This window comes from Myotis nattereri, assembly GCF_964212035.1.
Source record: "Myotis nattereri genome assembly, chromosome: 16".
NCBI classification, from domain to species: domain Eukaryota; kingdom Metazoa; phylum Chordata; class Mammalia; order Chiroptera; family Vespertilionidae; genus Myotis; species Myotis nattereri.
Window position 1 is genome coordinate 39,117,155 of NC_138091.1, and position 24,371 is coordinate 39,141,525.

The 24,371-nt window shown below is 39.7% G+C and overlaps 1 protein-coding gene across 1 annotated transcript in view; it reads left to right on the forward strand.

Moving 5' to 3' along the window:
- The window catches only part of HELZ (helicase with zinc finger), a 123,826-nt gene that overhangs the window by 89,484 nt on the left and 9,971 nt on the right, over positions 1–24,371 (forward strand). The window contains exons 28-32 of the mRNA XM_081109694.1: positions 1,883–2,090; positions 10,616–10,695; positions 14,644–15,208; positions 15,595–15,835; positions 16,660–17,176. Of these exons, the coding sequence (XP_080965820.1) occupies positions 1,883–2,090; positions 10,616–10,695; positions 14,644–15,208; positions 15,595–15,835; positions 16,660–17,176 (1,611 nt within the window). The remainder of the gene's footprint in view (positions 1–1,882; positions 2,091–10,615; positions 10,696–14,643; positions 15,209–15,594; positions 15,836–16,659; positions 17,177–24,371) is intronic.

The following is a 24,371-nucleotide window of genomic DNA, read 5'->3' on the forward strand; positions in this document are numbered from 1 at the left end:
TTTTATTCTTGTACTAGAGGCCTGGTACACGAAATTTGTGCATGAGCCCTAAGCCTGGCCGGCGATCAGGGCTGGGGTGATCAGGGCCCCAAGGCCCCGGCGGGGTCAGGAGAGAAGGTGATGGTCGCTGGTCTGGGCGCAGAAGGAACAGACGCCTGCCGCTGACACCGCCAACGTGTGGTTCCCCACTTCCCCCCTCCTCCTTCCCTCGCCACTGTGCTGCCACCGCAGCAGGTGGGCGGCAGGCCGATTTGGCGGAAGGATGGGGCATGGGAGGTTGGTCACCGGCCCCGAGGAGGGAGCTGGCCCTCGGCCCCCCTGGGAAAGGGGCCGCATCCACCACCACCGACTCCCAGTTCCTCGTCCCAGCCCAGGGCGGGGGAGAGAGACCATGGGAGGTTGGCCAGCCAGGGAAGGGTGGCCGTGGGAGCGCACTGACTGCCATGGGGCAGCTCCTGCATCGAGCATCTGCCCCCTGGTGGTCAGTGCATGTCATAGCGACTGGTCATTCTGGTCGTTCAATCATTATGGTTGCTTAGGCTTTTATATATATAGATAATTCGCTAACTCTTCCTACGAAATACAGTTCTTTGGAGGAGGCAAAGAAGGTTAGATTAGTCTAACTCCCTTGAATCTAAGTTTATCAGAGAAATCCACACCTTATGAAATCTTATTGGTACTTAAAAACATTATTAAATCCTTCCTAAGACTCTAATCTTTAGAGAGCTTCCATCTTGTGTAAAACCCCATTTTTATTTCCTTTAACATACTGAATATTTTAATAATTTTGTTAATTTTCTGATATACTAATATTTCCAAATTCAAGAATTTTAGCCTAGAAAACCTTTCTTTCACTTAAGGAAAGTGCTGTAATTTCAGGCAGAGGTGATCATTGCCAAGGATCTTTGGCACCCCTGCCCACACCCCCAAAGTGGAAAAATGTCAAGCTGCAAACATTTCTAGCCATATTGATCAAGATAGTTCACAATCACAGCAGCCAATGAGAAGAACTGTCAGTAAGAAATACGTAATTCATGCCCACTCCCCACAGATTTCAATTTTAGCTGAGTTATTTCTTCCCAGACAGCCTGGCAACATTATACATCATCTGCTTTAAATAGTAAGTCCCTTAGGATTTATATTTCATTTTACTAGGTCAAAGAGGCTTTTATTATATAAGATTTCTCAGAGTCTGCATTTAGCAGTTATAATAAAATAATAGGGAGGTAGCTCAGATGTCATTTGTATTTATCCCTTTTATGTTAATATACAGGGATTATATACATATATACACACACCTAAAGAAAGTTTCTGTTTCTGTATTTAAAGGAAGAGTTGAACTAATCAAAAGCATTGATTAAATTAATGACTTTTTAAAATTTTGCCTATATCATACATGAACATTAAATGATTGGGTTATTTATATTAAGGTGGAATACCTATTTTTTGAATTGAGACTCCTTAGACTAAATTTTTTCTTAATTTTTCCCCCTGTTATTCAGTCTATTAAACACTGTAACAATTCACTTAGGACTTTAAAAGATAATTTTCAGGATAATTTGTGACATGTATACATTCAGATTGAGGGGAAATGATTCAAGACTATAAGATGATTTAATGCTTCAAAAAATAATTACCAATTTTAAGTTCTGTTTCTTTCTAACCTGTTAAGTGATAAATTTTCCCTTACACACTAAAGATTCAGGGAGCCATTTCAGGCTAGTTGAGATGTAGCAGTAATTCTGTCAATTGTTCGCATTAGCATTGACTGTAGTTATTCATTTTGATAAAATTAACACCTCTGTGAGTTTGCTTTTTCCTATAGCAGTTTGCCTTCCAAAATGTATATAATGAAGTTATTTTGTTTTTTGTGATAACCTAGGTACCATGGACAGGATACCAGGGTAGGTTTGCAGTTGATCCTCGAATCATTACACATCAGGCGGCAATGGCCTACAATATGAACCTCTTACAGACGCATGGACGGGGGTCTCCTCTACCTTATGGCCTTGGGCATCATCCCCCTGTCAGCATAGGGCAGCCACAGAACCCACATCAGGAGAAGGACCAGCATGAGCAACATCGAAATGGTGAGCTGCTTTGCTGGTCTCATGTTCCTAAACTGATGATATGCCAACCTGTATCAACATAGAAAGTTCCTTTAACAGTATGATTGTTAACTTGTTTATAGGTCATAGACCTCTTGGAGAAAAATCTGACATAAAAACTGTGGATTCTCTCTCAAAGATACACAGATATAAAATTTGCTTGTAACCTACCAGCTATGATTGGCATTACTAATTTCCTGAAAAAATATTAAATTTTAATATTTAAAGTATTTCAAATGGTAGTCATTTAATATTGAGACAGAAAGCCCTTATTTGTTAAACATTTTTGTTAGTCCAAGATATTTTTGTTGTATACTAAACATTAACACTACTGTGGCAATAGTTGATTTAAACTAGTTGTTTCTTATGCAAGTCATAGTCTCTTGTCTCCTAGAATTGTAAATAAAGGAAAATTAGCCACCATATATATATGTTGGTGGTTCTTTTTTTTTTAATCCTCACCTGAGGACATTTATTTAATTGATTTAAGAGAGAGGAAGGGAGAGAGAGACATCAGTGTGAGAGAGAAACATCGATCAGTTGCCCTCCCATATACCTTCCAGCTGGAGATCGAACCAGAAACCTGAGTATGTGCCCTGACCAGAAATCAAACCCTTTTCCATGCACAGGACGATGCTCCAACTAACAGCCACACCGGCCAGGGCCTACTCTATTTTTTAACATTAGGTTTATTGAGGTATAATTTATATACAGTAAAATTCACTCTTTTAAAATGTTGATGTGTTCTGACAAAATATACAGAGTTGTTAATCAGGATACAGGATATTCACATGACCTCAAAAAGTTCCTTCATATCCCTTTGCAGTAAGTCTCCTCCAATTCCCAGCCCTGGGCAACCACTAATCTGACTTTTGTCTCTACTTGAGTATATCATAAATAGAGTCATAGGGGAAGTAGTTTCTTTGTGTTTGGCTTTGTTTACTTAGCTCAGTGGTCAGCAAACTGCAGCTGGCGAGCCACATGCGGGTCTTTGGCCCCTTGAGTGTGGCTCTTCCGTAAAATACCACGTGTGGGCGCGCATGTACAGTGTGATTGAAACTTCGTGGCCCATGCCCAGAAGTCGGTATTTGGTGGAAGAGTTGCACTCAAGGGGTCAGAGAGCCGCATGTGGCTCGTGAGCCGCAGTTTGCTGACCACTGACTTAGCTTAATGCGTTTGAGATTCATTCATGTTACCTGTGTCAATTGTTTGTTCATTTTTACTGCTGATTAATATTCCACTACATGGATGCATTACAGTATTTTTATCTGTTTGTCAATTGATGGACACCCTAGTTATTTCTAATTTTTGGTTCCTAGGCTGCTATGAACATATGTGTGAACATGTATTTTCATTTCTCTTGGATAAACATTCAGGAGTGAAATGTTATAAGAAGTTGCCATACTATTTTCAAATGTGACTGGACCATTTTTCATTTCTACTAGTAATGTATGAGATTTCTAGTCAGCACTTGATATTGTCAGTCTTTTTAACTTTACCCTTGCTAGTGGTTATCTGATAGTATCTGATTGTGGTATTAATTTGCATGTTCCTGATAATTAATGATGTTGAATATTTTTTTATTGGGCTTATTTGATATCTGTATATCTTTAATGAAGCATGTATTCTTAATTTTTGCCTGCATTTTTATTGGTTTGTCTTATTACATCATGAGAATTCTTTATACATTCTGGATACAAATCTTTAATTAAACATGTTTTGAAATATTTTCTCCCAGGATGTGGCTTGCCTTTTCATTTTCATAACAGTCTAAAATTTTTTGCCTTATTCAAGATCACAAAGATCATCTATTTTTTTCTATAAGTTTCATAGTTTTAGCTGTTACAGTAGGTTCATTTTGAGTTAATTTTTGTATATGGTGTGAGGTAAGAATTGAAGTGATTTTGTTTTGTTTTTGCATATACTAGTAAACATATTCAGTGGTTTCAGCACCATTTGAAAACACTGTCCTTCCCTTAAACTAACTTGGTGCCTCTTTTGGAAATCAGTTGACTACATATGTGAAGTCTGTTCTTTTCTATTGATGCACATGTTTGTGTTTATTCCAAATACACTGTCTTGATTACTATAGCTTTATAAGCCTTAAAATCAAGTAGTATAAATCTTCCAATTTTGTTCTTTTTCAAAATTGTCTCTTCCAGGTCCTTTGCTTTTCCACATGCATTTTAGAATCAGCTCATGAGTTTCAGAACAGAAAAGCCTGCTGGGATTTTGATTGGGATTGTGTTGAATCTGTAGGTCAATATGGGGGGAATTGATATCTAAACAATATTGAGTATTCTGATATATGAAGAGGACATGTCTCTCTCAAGATCTTTAATCTTTTTCATTTTTTAAAAAAATTTTCAGTATACAGCTCTTGCATATATATTTTTAAGGTGAAAGATTAATACAGGTAATTAATGTTATAATTTTTCTCCTCAGTAGTACAGTGTTATATTTTTATTTCATTTTATTCTGTATACTTTATAACTTCTCTTCAAATTACATCCATGGATTATTTAGGAAGGCGAGTTTTATTTTTTAATCATTGGAGATTTTCTAAGAATTTTTCTATTATTGACTTCTTCAATTTCATTGTGGTAAGAGAACAAATTTTATATGAATCGAATCCTTTTGAATTTACTGAGTTTTGTTTTATGACCCACTGTGTGATCTATCTTTGTAAATTTTCCCTGTGCACTTGAGAAGAAAGGAGTGCTCTATAAATGTTAATTAGGTCAAATTGGTTGATAGGATTGCTTAAGTCTGCTATATCCTTGCTGATTTTCTACCTACTTAATAAAAACAAAATAAATATTGAGAGAGGAATATTGAAATCTTCAAATATGCCCTAGCCGGTTTTGCTCAGTGGATAGAGCGTCAGCTTGTGGACTGAAGGGTCCCAGGTTCAATTCCGGTCAAGGGCACATACCTGGGTTGTGGGCTTGATCTCCAGTAGGGGGCATGCAGTAGGCAGCCTATAAGTGATTCTCATCATTGATGTTTCTATCTCTCCCTCCCTCTCTCTTCCTCTCTGAATTCAATAAAAAAGATATCTTTAAGTGCTTGCTTCAGCAGCACATATACTATAATTGGAACAATACCGAGAAGATTAGCATGGCCCCTGCACAAGGATGACACACAAATTTGCGAAGCATTCTATATTAAAATATATGTAAATACATATACATACATATATATATATACTAGAGGCCCAGTGCACAAAAATTTGTGCACTCGGGGAGGGCGGGGGGGTTCCTAAGCCTGGCCTGTGCCCTCTCGTAGTCTGGGACTCCTCGGGAGATAACGACCTGCTGGCTTAGGCCTGCTCTGGGGTGGCAGAGGGCAGGCCCAATCCCTAGGTGCAGCCCCTGGTCGGGCTCAGAGCAGGGCCGATTGGGGAGTTGGGGTGCCGCCCCCTGTCATGCACAGAGCAGGGCGGATTGGGAGGTTGCGATGCCATCCTCAGTCACGCTCAGGGTAGGGCCGATTGGGGGGTTGGGGCACTGCCCGCTGTCACACTCAGGGCAGGGCCGATGGGGAGGTTGCAGCGCCACCCCCTGTCACGCCCAGAGCAGGATCAATCGGGGTTGGGGAGCTCCCCGCTGTCACGCACAGAGTAGGGCCGATAGGGGAGTTGGGGCACTGCCCCCTGTCACACACAGAGCAGGGCGGATCAGGGGGTTGGGGCGCCGCCACTGTCACACTCAGGGCAGGGCCGATGGGGAGGTTATGACTCTACCCTGTCACACACACAGCAGGGCCTGTGGGGTGGGGGGGTTGGGGCGCCGCACCCTGTCACACACAGAGCCGCAGGGTGATCAGGGGCTTGGGGAGCTCCCCCTATCAGGCACAGAGCAGGGCCAATCGGGGTTGGGGCGCCTTCCCCTGTTAGGAACAGAGCAGGGCCGATAGAGAGGTTGTGGCCCCGCCCCCTGTCACACACAGAGCCACAGGGCGATCAGGGGGTTTGGGCGCTGCCCCGTCACTCTGATCCCGGTGCCGGGAGGCCTCTCGGCTCCGCTGATCCCTGTGCTGGGAGGCATATTACCCTTTTACTATATAGAATAGAGGCCTGGTACATGGGTGGGGGCTGGCTGGTTTGCCCTGAAGGGTGTCCTGGATCAGGGTGGGGGTCCCCACTGGGGTGCCTGGCCAGCCTGGGTGAGGGGATGATGGCTGTTTGCAGCTGGTCACACACTCTTCAGGGTGGTGGTCCCCACTGGGGTGCCTGGCCAGCCTGGGTGAGGGGCTGAGGGCTGTTTTCAGGCTGGGACTGAAGCTCCCAACTGCTCCTTTTTTTCTTTTTATTCTGGGCCAGCTTTAGCTCTGGCTCCAGCTCTGAGGCCTCAGCTGCTGAAAGTAGGTATCTGGTTTGTTTAGGTTCTATAATCGAAACTCTGTATCAACCCCAGCTCTGAGATCCCGGGCTCGCTGAAAGCAGGTTTCTGGGGTTTTGTTTAGCTCCTATATTTGTTACAATGTTTCTTAAACTGCAGGCTCAGAGGCCGGCAAGGCAGGCGGGGAACGTTGGTTTCCTCCGTCACTGAAGCAAGCAAGCCTCATGTTAGTTTCAAGCTGCCTGGCTGCTGGCCGCCATCTTGGCTGACAGTTAATTTGCATATCTCGCTGATTAGCCAATGGGAAGGGTAGCGGTCATACGCCAATTACCATGTTTCTCTTTTATTAGATAGGATACATACATAATATATATATGTATATGTGTATACATATATATGTATATATGTATGTAAATAAAAATCGAAATCTTCAAATATAATTAGTATTTGTCTATTTTTCTTTAAGTTTTGCTTGATGAATTTTGAAATTCTGTTGTTAGGTACATAGACATTTAAAATACCGTGCTTTTAATTAATTAACTAATTTACCATTATGGAATGATCTTCTTTATCCTGGTAATATTCTTTGCTCTGAGATCTACTTAATATCAATAATTGTTTTAACTATTGTTATTACAGTATATCATTTATTGACCCTTTAATCTATTAGTGTATTTATATTTCAAATGCATTTCTTTTGGAAAGCATATAGTTGGCTCTTGATTTTTAAAAAAATCCAATATGATAATCTCTTTCTTTTAATTGGATTGTTTAGACCATTTATACTTACGGTGATTATTAATATAGTTAGGCTTGATTTTTATCATCTTGCTCTATCGGTTTTTTTAATTTGTCCAAACTTTTTTTTTTGTTTCCTTTTTTCTTTTACTCTGCCTTCTTTTGGATTGCTTGAATATTTTTATGATTCCCTTTTATCTCCTTCATTGGCTTATTAGCTATAACTATTATTTTAGTATTTTCTTTAGGTTTATAGTATACATCTTTTTTAAATTTTTTATTAAATCTTTATTGTTCAGATTATTACATTTGTTCCTCTTTTTTCCCCCCATAACTCCCCTCCACCCAGTTCCCACCCCATCCTCCTCCCTCACTCCCCACCCACTGTCCTCATCCATAGGTGCACGATTTTTGTCCAGTCTCTTCCCGCATCCCCCACACCCCTTTCCCCCCCAAGAATAGCCAGTCCACTCCCTTTCTATGCCCCTGATTCTATTATAATCACGAGTTCATTCTGTTCATCAGATTATTCACTTGATTTTCAGATTCACTTGTTGATAGATGTGTATTTGTTGTTCAAAATTTGTATCTTTACCTTTTTCTTCTTCTTCCTCTTCTTAAAGGATACCTTTCAGCATTTCATATAATACTGCTTTTAAGATTCTCTCTTTTTCTTTTGCTCTTGGCATTTTAATTATGATGTGTCTTGGTGTGGTCCTCTTTGGATTCCTTTTGTTTGGGGTTCTCTGCGCTTCCTGGACTTGTAAGTCTATTTCTTTCACCAGGTAGGGGAAGTTTTCTGTCATTATTTCTTCAAATAGGTTTTCAATATCTTGCTCTCTCTCTTCTTCTGGCACCCCTATAATTCGGATGTTGGTGCACTTGAAGCTGTCCCAGAGACTCCTTACGCTATCTTCGTATTTTTGGATTCTTTTTTCATTTTGCTTTTCTGGTTGGGTGTTTTTTGCTTCTTTGTATTTCAAATCGTTGACTTGATTTTTGCAATCCTCTAGTCTGCTGTTGGGAGTCTGTATAATATTATTTATTTCAGTCAGTGTATGCTTAATTTCTAGTTGGACCAACATCGAGGGTCTCATTAGATTTTGTTGTAGTTAAGCCTTGATTGTTGTAGGTATCACTGGGAGGAATTGGCCTCCAGGCCAATTGGCTGTGAGAATCAGCTGTGTCTGCAGTGGGAGAACTTCTGTGCTGGAGACGCCCCTCTGGGGCAAGATTTGCTTCAATGGGGCTTTGGTCCTCACTGAGTCTGCCCCCTGAGTGTGTCCTTTATGTTTCCATGGAGCTGCAGACTGAATGGTCCCACTCTGACCTCTGGGCTTCCTGGCTCCTGGATCTCTAGGGAGGTGCTAATCTAGCCTTTGCCTGAGGCTATCCAGCAAAAGCCTCCCTGCAGGGCTTGGGCAGGGTGGGTCCCATGGGATCAACAGGGTGGGGCTAGCAGTTATGGCTGCTCTCAGTCCTGCCCTCAGAGGCTTTGCTTCTCAATGTTGCGGTAATCGCTGCAAGCCCCTCGGAGAGAAAGCTGCCCTCGAGTTCCAACAGCTGCCAGACAGTCCCGCTTCTCCCGTATGAGTCTGGGTCCCTAGAGACTCACCCGGAACTGGAGCTTAGAGTCTGAGACTCCCTCCTGATTGAAAACGACAACTGCGCCCTCAGCCGCCAGCCCACTCCACATGCACCTCCTCCGCACCTTAGTATTTTATTTCCACACTGCGCCTCCTCTGAGTCTCAGTATGCTTTTCTCTTTCCTTCTAGTTGTAGAATTTCCACTCAGCCAGCCTTCCTGGTTCTGAGTGATGTCCGTTCCGTCTTTTAGTTGTATTTTTGAAGTGGCTGTGTGAGGCAGCAATCTCTGGTGTTTACCTATGCCGCCATCTTGGTTTCTCTCTATAGTATACATCTTAAACTTACCACAGTCTAGTTTACAATTTATATTTACCACTTCATGTACAGTAAAAGAACCTTACAACATTTCATTTTTTTCTCTTCTTGACTTTATCATATTGTTATAATGCATTTTACTTTTACATATGTTATAAGCTCCAAACATTGTTACTTTTCTTAAAATATCCGTGTACTTTTAAAGAGTTTTTAATAAGAAAAATAATATTTTACATTACCCATGTAGTTAGCATTTCTGGTAATCTTTATTTTTTTCTATATATTCATGTTTTCATCTGATACAATTTTCCTTCTGCCCAAAGTAATTTTAACATTCCTTGTAGTGCAGGTCTGCTGGTGGTGAAGTTTTTCAGAGAAATCTGAAATCACCCTTATGTTTGTTTTCTGTATGAAATGTGTTTTTTTCCCCTAACTGCTTTTAAGAGTTTCTTTTATACTAGTTTTAGTAATTCGATTATAACACTTCTTGGTATAGTTTTTGTCATGCTTCTTGTGTTTGGGCTTTGTTGGGCTTCTTGGATAATTTACAGTTTTCATCAAGTTTGGAAAGTTTTAACTATTTCTTTAGATTTTTTTTTTCTGTCTTAACCTTCTCTCCTCTTCAGAGGAATTCCAACTACCCGTATATTAGTCTGCTTAAAGTTTCCCCACACTTCACAGGTGCTTTTTCATTAAAAAAAAAAAATCAATTTTCTTTTTGTATTTTATTTTGCATATTTTGCCTTCAGCTTCACTAATCTTTCCTTCTGCATTGTCTAATCTGCTGCTAATTTCATTCAGTGTGTGTTTCATCTCAGACATTGTAGTTCTTATTTCTTGAAGGTTAGTAGTAATTTATTTTAAAGTTTCAGCTCTATGTTTTTGAACAAGAACCCAAATCAAGGATTCTTTCAGGAATTGAAAATTTCCATCAGTTAATTCTTATATAGTAAAAGCCTTTTACATGCATGAAATGGCATTGTCTGTTATAATTGTGATATTTTTAACCTTAATTTTGCTTCCTTCACTTATATTTAGTTCAATATCTGTTACTTTTAAACAGCATACATACGTTTCAGAATATTTTTACTCAGTTTAGATTCCTTTACTAAATTAGATTGATACGTTATTTAGATTTTGCTTAATTGCATTTATAAATGATCAAATTTTTGAACCTTTATAAATAAGCAAGAATGCCAGGTTTTTTTCTATGTCTAGTTTAAGAAAAATTAGGCTGTAAATATCTGGAGATTGGGCTGTTATCTTTGGAATTATTTGATGTTTTAAGATTATCCTTTTATAAAGCTTTTTCCTTGTCAATGTGGTTTGCTATATTTATAAATTTTCTTTCTTGCAGAGAAACTGCCTCTGAAAATTTAAGAACAAAACTCAAGCAGTAATACAAATTGATAATAATGGCTGAAAAATGTTTAAAGTTTTTCTTTTGTCTAATATTGGGTAGTCATTGGAAATATAACATTCTTACTGGAGACTATTTATAAAAATTTTAAAATATCTTCTTAGGTAAAAGTGATACAAATAATCCTGGACCTGAAATTAATAAGATTCGAACACCAGAGAAAAAGCTTACAGAATCAAAACAGGTATGCTGCCTACATTTAGTGACTGCATTGTTCTAATGGAGTTAGTCTGATTGGTCATCTTGGAATCTTAATGTTTTATAAAAAATTTACCTTTTTATGTGTATTTTTAATGTTACTGTTTCACAGTGGTCTGGTGGGTCATGTTACCCTCTCTCCTTCCATCTTTTTTTTTTTTTTTTTTTTTTGGCTACATTATTAATTTATCAGTATACTTTTCTCAAATTGTGATATTGGTGATAGACTTGAACTTAGAGACTTTCCATGACAAAGTAGTCAGTGAAGACATGGCTAATAGATGTGTAATTAAAAATTGTCTTAAAAAAAATAATTCTCAGAATAGGAGAAGCTGTATAGTGAAGAAGAAGGAAAAATTAACTTCCTCAGAGGAAGACTTAACTTTCTCAAGTCACTCACCTTGTTCTCGCCTCAGACCCACTGTATAAATCCTTAACTCTTTATCCATTTGTTCATCTGTGCTTGTGAGCTAGTTAGGGAAAACCAAATTATTGACTGAATTAGTGCCACACACATTTATGTTGTCTAACCTGGGGGAACCCGAGGTGCTCCCCACATTCCTTTTACATGTACCCAGCTTCTTTTGCCCAGTTTTCTCAGCAGCTCTTCTCATGCCTGATTATCTTCCAATTTCTGTTATCCTTTTGATCAGGAGACGATTTTGCCTTAGACTTCAGTCATCAGGATTTCACCTTGTTAATTTAAAACCTTAAACTTAGCACTTTTCTACATCCTTGAACATCTTTGCTTCCTTATCACCAGGCTTAGAGAAGAAGTTCTCATTAAAACTAATCTCTCTCTTGGTCACCTCACCGACCTTGTTTCCTCTTCTCATTTATCTCTGGATTCGTTTTGGCTACAGGTTCTTCCTTTTCAGTCCATAAGTAAATTGATCAATAGACTGTTTTTTAAAAAGACACTTTCTTTATCTTCATCTTCTTATAGCTACTACCTAATTTCTCCTTCCTACCTCATCTTTATTTTTGTTTCTTAACTAGCACAGTCTAGTATCAGGCCTCAACATTTCATCAAAACTGTTGGGTTCTAAGGGACCAAATGCTATGCACATGCTTCAGTTGTAGTCTTATTTGACTTATCTTTGGTATTTGGCACTATTTTCTACTTCTTTCATCTTGATCATCTTATTTTCTTTCGGTTTTTGTGACACACATTTTTACTTTTCACAGTTCTTTCTAACATGACCTTCTGTCTCTTTTATAAGTTCTTGTCTACCTCCTTCCCATCTTTACCTAATCCTTAAGTTGAGGGTTTTCAGGGTTCTGTCACTGCCCACACCTCTCCTTGCATACTATGGTTTCTTATTATACACTAGTCCATTTCCATGATAATGACTTCCAAATCTGGATCTCCAACCCCAGCCTTGCTTTGAGCAACTGCTCTCTATAGTCAGTTAATTATGTCTCATAAGTAGCTCTCACTCAGTTTCAACAGCTGGGAGGACTCAGTTCCCCTGGAGGGGCTGCAGTGGGAATGAGGCAGCCAGGGAAGTTCCCAATAGAGAAAGAGGGCTGTGGCAGTGAAAGTGGAAGTCATGTGTATTTGGGAGAGGAGCAGGGAGAGAACAGGGCATGTTGGGACAGTGTAGCGGTAATCAAAATTCAGGATAAGAGTTTTAGGTGCTGTCAGAGCAACTGAAGCCAGGATAGCTAAGTGTCTTTTAGGTCCTTGTTTTAAAATTTCCATTATGATCCTTCCCTGTTAGAAGACTAGGCAACCCAGTAGACATGTTTTATTTTCTTTCCTACCCTGATACTTTGTCCTGCAAAGGAGTGGCGGGGGGAGGACTTCCTAGTTCTCCTTGAGTCAGCAACTCACTATTAAGAGGAAAGTGATTGTTTAATTCTGATAATTGTAGACCCAGACTTCTTCAGACCTTACAGTTCTCTATTCTCCTAGCCCTTTGTACTATCATAAAGTAGCACGTCTTGATCTAAATTTCTCTGGCACTGGCCTAGCTTCCTGTCTATGTCAAAGTTAGAAGTGAAGGAGGCAATTAGAACAGCTCTTATCCATAGACAACCTTGACATCTAATCATGGTCTCTCTCGTGCAATCAAAGTGTGCATATCAACAGTCTTTGAAAAAGTACATCCCAGCTGAATGTAGTGTCAGTAATTAAAATAAAAAAATTTATGGGGCAAAATGTTTGTTTATAAAGAACCTTAATCAAGCTCTGAGACATTTGAAAAGCAGGTATTGCAGCAGCTTGGGCCCACTGGGACAAAGTGGTCATCCTGCTCATTTCATTTTCTAGACAATTTGTATACACCTAGTAATCTTAAGGAACTTATTGGCCCAATGTAATGGCAGTCCATTAGGGCTAGTGATTAGAGATGAGAGTGCACTTGGGATTGGACTGGCACATTGAAGCCATCAGTTGCCATAGCTTGCTCACTAGGTGTACCTCAGCTTCAGTTCAGGAACAAGCTAGTTGTTCTGTGTTCTTGGGAGTGGCCAGTTCCATTTCTAACTTGAGAGCCTTTGGTGAGGCAGGTAATCTTCAGTGACTATTTCAGCATTGAAATTTGTAAGGACATTGATGTACCAAAGGCGCTCAGTGAGTGCTTTGTCAGAGATGGAAAACAAAAATTGCTTCTTTCCGCCTTATGTTTCATTTTTCACGTTGCCACCACTTACAGTCAGACTCATGTTTCAGGATGGCTGCATTCCCTAGTTTATTTATAAGCCTCTGGAACTTGTCACAATTTACAGGACTGAAAAAATGTTTATGCCCAGTATTGAATCATTCAAGAGGTATGTGTAATTGAACTCTTGCATCTTCATTTGTCAGGAAGGGAAAACTAATACATAAACAAGTGAAGTTCCACCTCTCCGTACACAAAACTTGTCATGCTCTTCAAATGTGCCTGCTTTTTATCCTCTCTCCACCTTTGTGTAAGCTATTACCTTTACCGAGAATCCCTTACCTCCCTGGAAAATTCCAGCTCTTTATGCAAAATTCAGTAGAATTGCCGTAGCCTGTGTAAAGCCACTTTTAATTTTTCCAGGCACTAGGATCTCATCATTTCCATTACAGCACTTCTCATTTTATAGTTACGTGTTGGTGTCCTCTACTGGACTCTAAGCCAGGGCTTAGCAAACTTTTTCTGCCAAAGACCAGATAGTAAATCTTCAGGCTTCGTGGGTCATTGTTTTCTGTTGCAACTGCTCAACTCTGCCACTATGGTGAGAAAGCAGCCATAGCCAGCATGTAAATGAATGAGCTGTGTTCCAGCAAAACTTACAAAAGTCTGTTGGGCTGGAAATGGCCTGGGGGCCATAGCTGGTCAACCCCTGCTGCTCTAAGCTCTCGTGGGCACAGACTAAATCTTCTTATTGCTGTCTAATCTCCAGCACCAGGTACAATGCCCTTGGAAAGCCCTCAAATATTGTTTCTTGAAAGAATAAATAAATGTCAGTAACTAATGGCAAAAATTGATAACCAAACTGATTATACAAAGGTGATATATAAATTATTTGTTCACTTCACGTTTTTTAAATTAATAGAGGTATGTTTGAAGAAAGAGATATAAAAATAATAAAATCAGAAGGAAAGAACACATTTTAATGATTTATATCCTAAAGAAAGAAATGGTTATCTTCTAAGGAAGAAAGTGTGAAATTAAAAATAATGTTTTTTGAAGGAATTAAAGTGGATATGTTAATAAAATGGCAATATCTCTTCTTATGACTCAGATTTAATATGCTGTTTATCTGTTTCACCTTTCCTAATTTAAAAAATACTTATTCCCTAATTTTATTATCAGAAAGTGATTGATTGGGTACCCTGTACTCCTGCTGTTACTGATAAGAATGTATAATATCCTTAAGATGTGCTAGGGGTGGGGAAAGGAGGAGAGCCACCAGACTTGGATTTTCCGCTGTTAAAAAAAGACTTCTCATTTTTTCCTAGATTGATTTGGAATCAAATCCACAGAACAGAAGTCCTGAATCACGTCCTGGTGTTTATCCCAATACCAAATTTCATCGCAAAGATAATCTCAACCCAAGACACATAAACCTTCCCCTTCCTGCTCCCCCTGCACAGTATGCCATCCCCGGTCGCCATTTTCATCCCCTTCCCCAGTTACCAAGAGCACCATTTCCAGTTCCGCAGCAGCATGCCTTGTTAAACCAGCAGCAGAATAATTTGCCTGAACAAACAAACCAAATGCCACCCCAACCAAATCAGGTAGTCCAGCAGCAGAATCCTTTGAATCAGCTGCCTCCACAGCCACCTCCTCAGCTTTCTCCTGCCTACCAGGCAGGGCCCAACAATGCTTTTTTTAATAATGCAGTTTCTCATCGACCACAGTCCCCTCCTGCAGAGGCTGTGATCCCTGAGCAGCCCCCTCCCATGCTGCAAGAAGGCCACAGTCCCTTGCGAGCCATTGCACAGCCTGGCCCCCTTCTTCCTTCACATCTGAATAACTTCACTGATGAGAACCCCCCAGGATTGCCGATAGGAGAGGCTTTAGGTAAGTTCCCCTGTCACTACCGAATGTGACAAATTCAGAGATTATTTACTTAAAATGACATGTACTTTGCAATATTAATGTGGATCAGGTTTGATTCATTTCTTTAAATAATGCCAGCAAAAATCAATCACTTAGTGTAATAATCAGAATCTAGTTCCAAATGCTATATAACATTAAGCATCCAGTCGATGGCAGGTTATGTGATTATCATCATCATCATCATTATAACTCTGGTTACTGGCAAATTTAAAAAACATTTGCTTTCTCCAAAGCCCAAACTGTACCCAATTCTTTGTGGAGAAAATCTGGTTGTAAAAACTCTTGAAAAAAGTTACTGGAAACCCTGAATGCATGAAAACTTAAACTTTTTGCAAATATTTTTGCAGATCGTATGCATGGGAGCGTAGCCCTGGACACATTACGACAGCAGCAAGTGCGGTTACAGCAGTGGAATGAGCATCACGCCTACCTGAGTCAGGGCAGTATTCCATACTCACACCATCAACAGCCTCATCCTCACCTCCAGCATCTTCCTCAGCCGCCCATTGGATTACATCAGTCGCCAGTGAAGGCAGACTGGAAGCTGCCCAGCAGTGCCGAAGGTGAAGCAGAAACAACAGAGTCAAGGTATTTTAGCAACTAAAACCATCCTCAAACATGACCCACCTACTTTTTTCATTCTTGAATGCTATCCTTTTAGCCTTAAGTTGGAATATTGTCCCAAAGAAATTGGATACTGGCCTTCTGGACACATATTACACAGTTCTATTGATTGACCCTGAAATATAGAGAATCAGTTTAACTCTGCAAATCTGGGTATGGACAACCTGTTGTGAACTCTAAGCTAACATGGCTCTGTGCTTCGTGGTCTCTTCTGCACTTGGTCTTAGCTGAAAGGCTGAGAAGTGATGTGGGGTCTCTTCTAAAAGAGAAACATACTGTCCTACTCAGTAATTTATTTTTTCTTCTTACTCAGTAATAATACAAAGAATGAATGAAGGCAGAAGTAAATCAGTGGTTAAAAATTATAAATTTGTTATTAACTTTTTCCTAGTAGCACAGAATTCTACCTTCTTTTAACTACCGGTATTTATGAGTTTTCATTACTGACACTAAATTTGTTTTTAGGGCTAGTGTCATGTGAATGCACCGAAGTGTTTCCTAATCCCTTCTGATTAAGGCCCACCATTATGGTGACCTTTTATCACTGCCAGTTATCAAGGGCATGTTGTTTTTAATACAAAGGGAGAAGAAAGAAATCAGGTACTTGAACATATTTAGTGTCTTTAATTCCACATCTGTCGAGTATTAATGCTTATATTTGAGATTAATGTTCAAGTTATGTGTTATAATTTTGTTTGTAGAAATTGCACACGTAGCTGACTAAGCTCTCCTTAACATGATGGAGCCTTTCTTTTGTTTTCTCCTCACATTTCATCGTCTTCATGTAGGTTTCAGGACTTACTCAGAGAACTGTCCAATCGTGATCAAAGTGAAGCACGGGAACTAGCTGAGATGCCACCACCTCAATCAAGACTTTTGCAGTATAGACAAATTCAGACTAGGAGCCCACCAGCAGTCCCCTCTCCCCCTTCCAGTACAGACCACAGTAGCCATTTTTCTAACTTTAACGACAATAGCAGAGACGTTGAAGTAGCCAACAACCCAGCATTTCCGCAGCGACTACCACCCCAGATATTCAGCTCTCCTTTCTCATTGCCATCTGAACACCTTGCCCCTCCTCCCCTGAAATACCTGGCATCTGATGGAGCATGGACTTTTGCTAACTTACAACAGAATCACCTGATGGGCCCAGGTTTTCCCTATGGCCTACCTCCATTGCCTCACAGGCCACCACAAAACCCTTTTGTACAAATACAGAATCATCAACACGCTATTGGTCAAGAGCCATTTCACTCATTGTCATCTCGAACAGTATCTTCTTCTTCGCTCCCTAGCTTAGAAGAGGTAAATGCCTTTCTTTTCTTTTTTGGGGGGGGCGGGATGGAGGTATGGGTTTTGGGAGGATTAGTTGATTGTGAAAAATATCAATGTTTATTGATTTGATAATAGTGATCTTACTGAATTTAATGGTTTATTAAAGCTGATCTTTTCCTGGAGCTTATTTTAATTCCCACCCCTTACTGGGGTATTTCAGACTTTTTAGAATGTCCATTATTGGTTGAAACACGAAGTCCCTTAGAGTCTTTCCTTGTTGTTTTGAAACATCTGACTGACTTGAGGCTTGCTTAGGCCTGTCTAATCTGGGGAAATGGTTTTTAGTGATTTATCTTTTTGCCTAGGTTACACTTGTTAATTACAAATTTGTTAATTAGAGCGTTCCATAGAGGTTGGCTTTCTCTGCCAGTGGCCAATTCCAAGTTCTGTGCTCTTTCTCCTGTGACTCGTCTGGTGGTTTCTTAGACAGAGGCAGTTGACATAAAATCATACTCTGATTCCCTAATGTCAGAATTAGCCGTGTTTAACATAGAATTGATTCTGTTAAACTAAGCATTTTAAGGTAAATTGCATTTTTATCTTAAACTATTTAGGTATTTGCAAAGAGCATCACTGATATGAAAAATCTCAGTAATTCCAGGTTATAAAGCTTCCAAAACGGTATAGAGTATAAAAACTCACTGAACTCTATTAATTCTAATAGACATTTTTGTGGATACATTAGTTGTTGTTTGTTTGTTTGTTTTATATAGTGGATAATGCCATCTTATAAATATAGTTTTGTTCTTTTCAACCTGGATGCATTTTATTTCTTTTTCTTGCCTAATCACCTTGGCCAAAACCTCTATTATAATGTTTAGGGTACATACTTGGCAAAATTAGAGAAAAGCAAGTATATCCAGGGTGAATTTTGCAAATTTCCTTCTGTTACTGATTTCTAATTTTGTTTGGAGAACATATTTGTATAACTTTAATCTTTTAAAATTTATTGAGACCTGTTTTGTGGCCCAACATATGGTCTCTCCTAGAGAATGTTCAGGTGCCCTGGAGAAGAATGTATATTTTGCTCTTGTTGGGTGGAATGTTCTGTAGATACGTTAGGTCTATTTGGTTTATGTTGTTCAGATTTTCAGTTTCCTTTGGACCTCCTGTTAGGTTTTATATCCATTATTGGAAGTAGTGTATTGAAGTCTCCAACTATTATTGTTGAATTTCCTACTTCTTTCAGTTCTATCAATTTATGTTTTATGTATTTTGGGACTCTGACTTAGGTTTACATATATGTATAATTGCTTGATATTCTTGATGGATTGACTTTCTTTTAAATCTATATATATAAAAGCCTAAGTGACCCTTCAACCGTCTGACCTGTAGCTATGACACGCAATGATCACTAGGGGACAGAGGCTCCACCTGGTAGCTATGATGCGCACTGACCACCAAGGGGCAGATGCGCAATGCAGGAGCTGCTGAGCTGTGGTGACTTGGCAGCTGCGGTTCTCGGGTGATGCACCCAGAACCAGAGAGGAGGGAGCCCGATTCCTGGGTGCGTCACCTGAGAACTGCCCTCTCGCAATCCAGGACCCCTGGGGAATGTCAGAGAGCCAGTTTCGGCCAATTCCAGCAGCCAGGCCAGGCCAGGCCAGGCTGAGGGACCCCACCAGTGCACGAATCCATGCATTGGCCTCTAGTCATTTTAAAATGTCCTTTCTTTCACATAACAATTTTTGTCTTCAGGCGTGTTTTTTTCTGATATTTGTATGGCCACCCAGCTCTCTTTGGGTCGTTCAGCATGTGTATGGTCTTGTGGGTTCCCAGGAATATGTCAGAGCTGTTCAAAGCCCTTATTCCCTAAAGCCCTTACTCCCTCCCCGCCCTTTCCTCAAAGCTGTCAGTTAGGCTACTGTTCAGTCCAACTATTACCCATGAACTCAGGCAGCAGCAACTAACATACTTGCTGGTAAATGTCTTCCATATGGTCCCTTTAGCACTGGTTGAATGCTGAGTTGGACAAAACAGGGCAAGTACTTTTTTTGGACTTGTTTTGTTTTTAAAAGCCACCAGACAGGTCAAAACAAATAATTAAAATTATTTGAGAATGAGGCCCCGTTCTGCTCCTCTGGTACTGGTGGCTGACATGCAGTCTTACTTCAAGGCTACTGCTGAGTTGGAGAGCGGGGGGATGGGACTAAGGTAAGGTAATATACCACAAAACTCTCTGTTCTTACTGAAATGTCCTGGTTTTTCTTCATAAAGTGCTCTCCTGGCTGCGGCAAGCTTTAGTTTCCCGAATCCCAAGAAAGCTGATTGTGACAGTTGTGCCATTTTTTTCCCCGTTGCTTTTATGGAGGGCTGCACTTTGGAGTTCTTTACTCCACCATTTTTGCTAATTTCACCTGTGATGATGTTTTGACTTAACCTGCCAATGAAGTTCATAATATGTGAGGGAAACACGTGCCAGAGTTTTTATAAGGTCTTACCACGTTTTGTACTTTACAAAAAATACTGAATAATGTACTTTAATCATTGACCTATTTAAATGTTCCTTAGTTTTGGAATTCAGTCCTTTGTACCCCCGAGCTCTTAACATTTGATATTACTGTTTAGCTGTGAGTGTATGAGTAAATACCTTCAATTATCATGGGTTTTTAGAGTGAAATTACTTTTCCAAAAACATTTGGTCACCTTTATTTTGATGCAATGAGATTCACAAATCATGACTAACTTGCAACACTGAAAAATTCCTTGACAAGGAAAATATAATTTTTACCATATTTCAGGTTTTGATGTTTTCAGTGCATTAGGATATCTTTTGTAACTGTTATGTTGTACAAAGTGATTTTGCATGAATCATCTTACAGAATGAATGGTTTATATGCTTGCTGTTTCTTCTAGCCTTTTAAAATAATTTAACATTAACAATACAGAAAAGTCATATTTTCCTCCCTACTGTGAGTTCTTTTCTTGCTAGAAACTTTGGTAGATTAATCTTACATAAAATGAAAGCATGTAGATGTTAGCTTAACATTTAACTTGAATGGAGGTGGTCTTTCATATTATGTTTTTTCTTTTTTATAATATTGCAAGTTTCTTTTAACAAATGAAGTACATGGTTAGTATGGAAAATGTAAAAATTAGAGAAATTATTCCCAATTTTACTATACAAAGTCTGCTACTATAATATTTCACTTTTCAAAAGCATTCATATATATGAAGGTGTGGTTGATTAATGGAGGGGCATTGGGTGTTGAGAAAAGTTGAAACAATTTTTTTCCTAATTGGGGTGCTCAGTGACATCACCCCATGAAATCTTTCTTTCCCTAGGTCAAGGCTCCCTAAATGGGATTTTGATCCTATTGAACAACATTTTTGCTACTTAAAATTTTTAGAGTATTCGCATTTAGATGCTTAAGGCTTGATCTGTAGGTTTTCATTACCTTCCTCAAATACAGCAAAAGCGCTGACCTTCAGTTGCCTGGATGAGGCTGGGCATGTGTCTGGTAGTAGTGCCTGCAGCCTCTCCCACAGCTGCTGCTTTCCTGGTATGATGGATAAGGGCAAAGGTGCCATCCTTACCTGGGCCATGTTGCAGGCTATTCCATACTCTTTATTATATTACTAGGGGCCCATTGCACAAATTCATAATTCATGCACCTTGAACTGTGGGCTGTGAGCCTGTGGTAGGCACAGGGGCGGGTCTCGGCCCATCCTCCACGCCCCTGCCTGGCCCCTCCTGCTGCAGCCCCTGATCCCCTGTCTGCTGGCAGCCCCGCTCCCGCCACTGCTGCTCCCACGTATTGACAGTGTTGGCTCCACTCGCACCCACTGATGGCGTGGAGCGATTGGGACCAGCAGCAAGAGTGAGTGGGGCCAGTGCAGTCATTGAGTGCGAGCGGTGGCTGCTGCCCCAATCACCCCTCAGGAGCAGGGAGAGGTAGAGAAGCCCTCAGGGGTGATTGGGGCCGACAGCCACTGCTCGCACCTGCTGATGGCGCTGAGTGATCAGGACCAGCACCGGGCACCAGCAGCAGGTGCGAGCAGGGCTGGCACTGGCAGTGTGTGTGAGTTGGATTGGCGCCAGCAGCAGGTGTGAGCGCCGGGTGGGACCACGGCGCGTGGGAGCAAAGAATTTTCAGTAACCACCAGAGGCTCGTCCCGCCTTGGTCTGGCACCCATACTTACCTGCCCCACCATCCCGCCGTGGCCAGCGCCCACCGCCCTCTGGTGGTCAGCGCACATCATAGTGACCGGTTGTTTGGTTGGTTGGTTGTTCCACTGTTTGGTCTATTTGCATATTAGCCTTTTATTATATAGGATTGTGGTCTCACTAAATAGGATAGCAGCTCTCATCAAATAATTCTTTGTAATAGCACTGTATATCATCCTTGCATTTTGACTAAAGACTGTGGAGGTGAGGGAGATGAAATGTAAAGAGAAACAAGGTAAACAAGGTAGTGGTTTCCATGGTTACACAGTTCTTGTGAGTTTCACTTGTTTTGGCCACTTCCTGCACTTCCCTCAGCCCATTAGCTCCCAGATAAGATCTAGAGAGCCTCATAAGGTCAAGCCTAATTATGCTAAGAGGACTGTGCCCTCTAAGCTGGGAATTGTGACTTTACCAACAGGTCAGTCAGTCCCAGGCTTAACCCTATATCAGCTCCCCACAGTACTGAGATCTGTTTCTGGACTTTATATTTTTCTCCTCATCTATTTATATGTTTCTATACCAGAATTACACTGTCTTAAGTTTTGAGGTTTTTTAATATTCTAATTTGATAGTGTAAAGTCTCCCTTATTACTGTATTTTTTCCCCCTTTTTCTGTATGTGTGTTTGGGGTTGGGGGAGGGTCATTCTATAATTTTTCTACTTGAAGTTTAGAATACCTTTTTGAACTCTTCCCCTTCCCCCACCAAAAACCACACACATACACACTTTCTTGGGTTTTAATTTAAATCACATTAAATGTATAGCTTAAATTGAGGTACTTGTGTCCTTATAAATATTTTAAACCTCTCATTTAGGTATTTGTGCAATCTTCATTATTTTAATTTTTTCCCTCCTTGCCTCTTTTTCTCTCCCTCCCTCCATTTGTTTTATTTTTTAATATTCCTCTGTGAAATTCCGGAGTGTCTTCATTTCTGGTTAAATTTAGTCTTAGATTGATTTTTCCTTATTTTTGGTTATGAATGGGACCTTTTTTCCCCCATTATATTTTCCAATTTTTTCTTATCTTGAGAGACAAATCCTCATTCGTCGTAAGTGGGCATAATTTTACCACGTTAAAAACTTTCACTTAACACAGAACCAGTAATACTGATACTGGTGCAGAGCAAAGCTTTTGCCATTTAAGACATGCTTTGCATGAAATAGATTAAAAGTGCTTATACTAATATAAACAGAAAATTATTTTTAGAAGCGTCACTATAAAAGTAATTTTTAGAGAGAGGAAGGGAGAGGGAGACAGAGAGAGAAACACTGATGTGAGAGAGCAGCGATTGCTGCCTCTTGCACACCCCTGCCCTGGGTGGAGCCCTAAACCTGGGCTCATGCCCTAACCGGGAATCAAACTGGCAGCGTTTAGATGTTCAGGATAGTGCTTAACCAACTGAACCACTCCAGTCAGGGCTAAAAGTCTAGGATTTGTTTATGAAGCTGCAGGGTTGGGTGTTGCAGTGATGCTATTGTGACAGCCTTGGATTAAAAATGGGATGCTTGTAAGTCATTCATTTTGATCAGTTTTCATTAACTCAGCATTTACTTATCTCATCAGAGATGACATGTATGTCTCTGTGATGTATCTGCTTTGAAATATTTCTTACCTGTAAGTTGGTTTTTGAACAAAAGACAATTTTGACCCATCTATTCATTTTCATTTTTTTCCTTCAAACAAGTTTAGTTTTGAAATTAGTTGATAGTTTTTATTTCAGTATTGTTAGTTAATCACCCCCTGTTCCCAATTCCATTTTATGGAGCAAAGTATTGTACAAAGGTAGCGTGAAGTTTGTATTCTTGGCTGATGACATATTCTTCCTGTTGGGACTTTTTAAGTGGATGGTGACAGCTCATGACTTGGGTGGTATAACCAGGTGGTAATATTGCTGTCTTCTCAGAAGTGTCTTCTCAGAGTCATGGCTAACGTATGGCATCTAATTCACATAACAGAGACAGTGATCAACATATTAATAAGTTAGACCTATACTCATGCTTAAATTGTCAAAGCTAATCATTTAAATGAGGTGTTCTGTTTTAATTAAAGTTTTCGGCACCATAGTTAATGAGACTTGGAATTTTCACTGGAGTATTTAGCTCTTCCTTAGATGAGTTTTGATAGTATAATTGTAAATAGAGCCCTAATTCATTAGGTTGCTAACCTTTCACCCAGTTATTTATTTATACATACGTATGTGAAATAAGCTTGCTAACCTCAGATATTAGAGATATACCTTATAAGACAGTGATAAGAAAATTATTCTTACTTCAACTGACAACCATCTTCAACACTAGAAATTTATATGTGAACTTAGTCATTTAGTTTTTCCTTCTTAAATGGCTTTTGAAATTTTAGCATATTTTGATATTTAAAAAAAGATATTAGCAGTAGACTTAGAAAATAATGATCATGCGATTTCACAGTTTAACGTAAGAATATCTATAGACACACAAACGTATATGGAGTTGTACCCAGAGTAAGGATCTCTGACAGAGTAAGATGAGCCTTTAAGCAATAAATAATGAAATTATTTAAGACCCAGCGACTCTAAATTAGACCCTAGTGTCAGGTTGCCATCATTAATAGGGTTGGCATCTATATGTAGAAAGAATAATCTCTTTAGGAGAAAATTGAGAACTGGGCAAAATAACAGGAAACAAAAAATGGCCAAGAAATAAGAAAGAAGAAGAAAAAAGTATAGCTTATATATTTAAACAGCCTAGGGGCCTATAAGACTGAAGTGTAGGTGGAAATATAAAGGGTATTCTCTGCCAGAAATATATATATATTTGCAGAACAGGGATCTTTCTCTGAAATTTTTGTTTTGGGGCCCTTTCAGTGTACTTCATAGAAATTTCCCTGGGGGGGGGGGGGAATCTGAAATTTTAAAATCATAAGTCCAGAATGCATTTTATTATAGTCAATTAGCATGCTCTGTAGTTTTTTGAATTTAAATAAATAGGCTTGTATATGTCATAACACTTGAATTATTT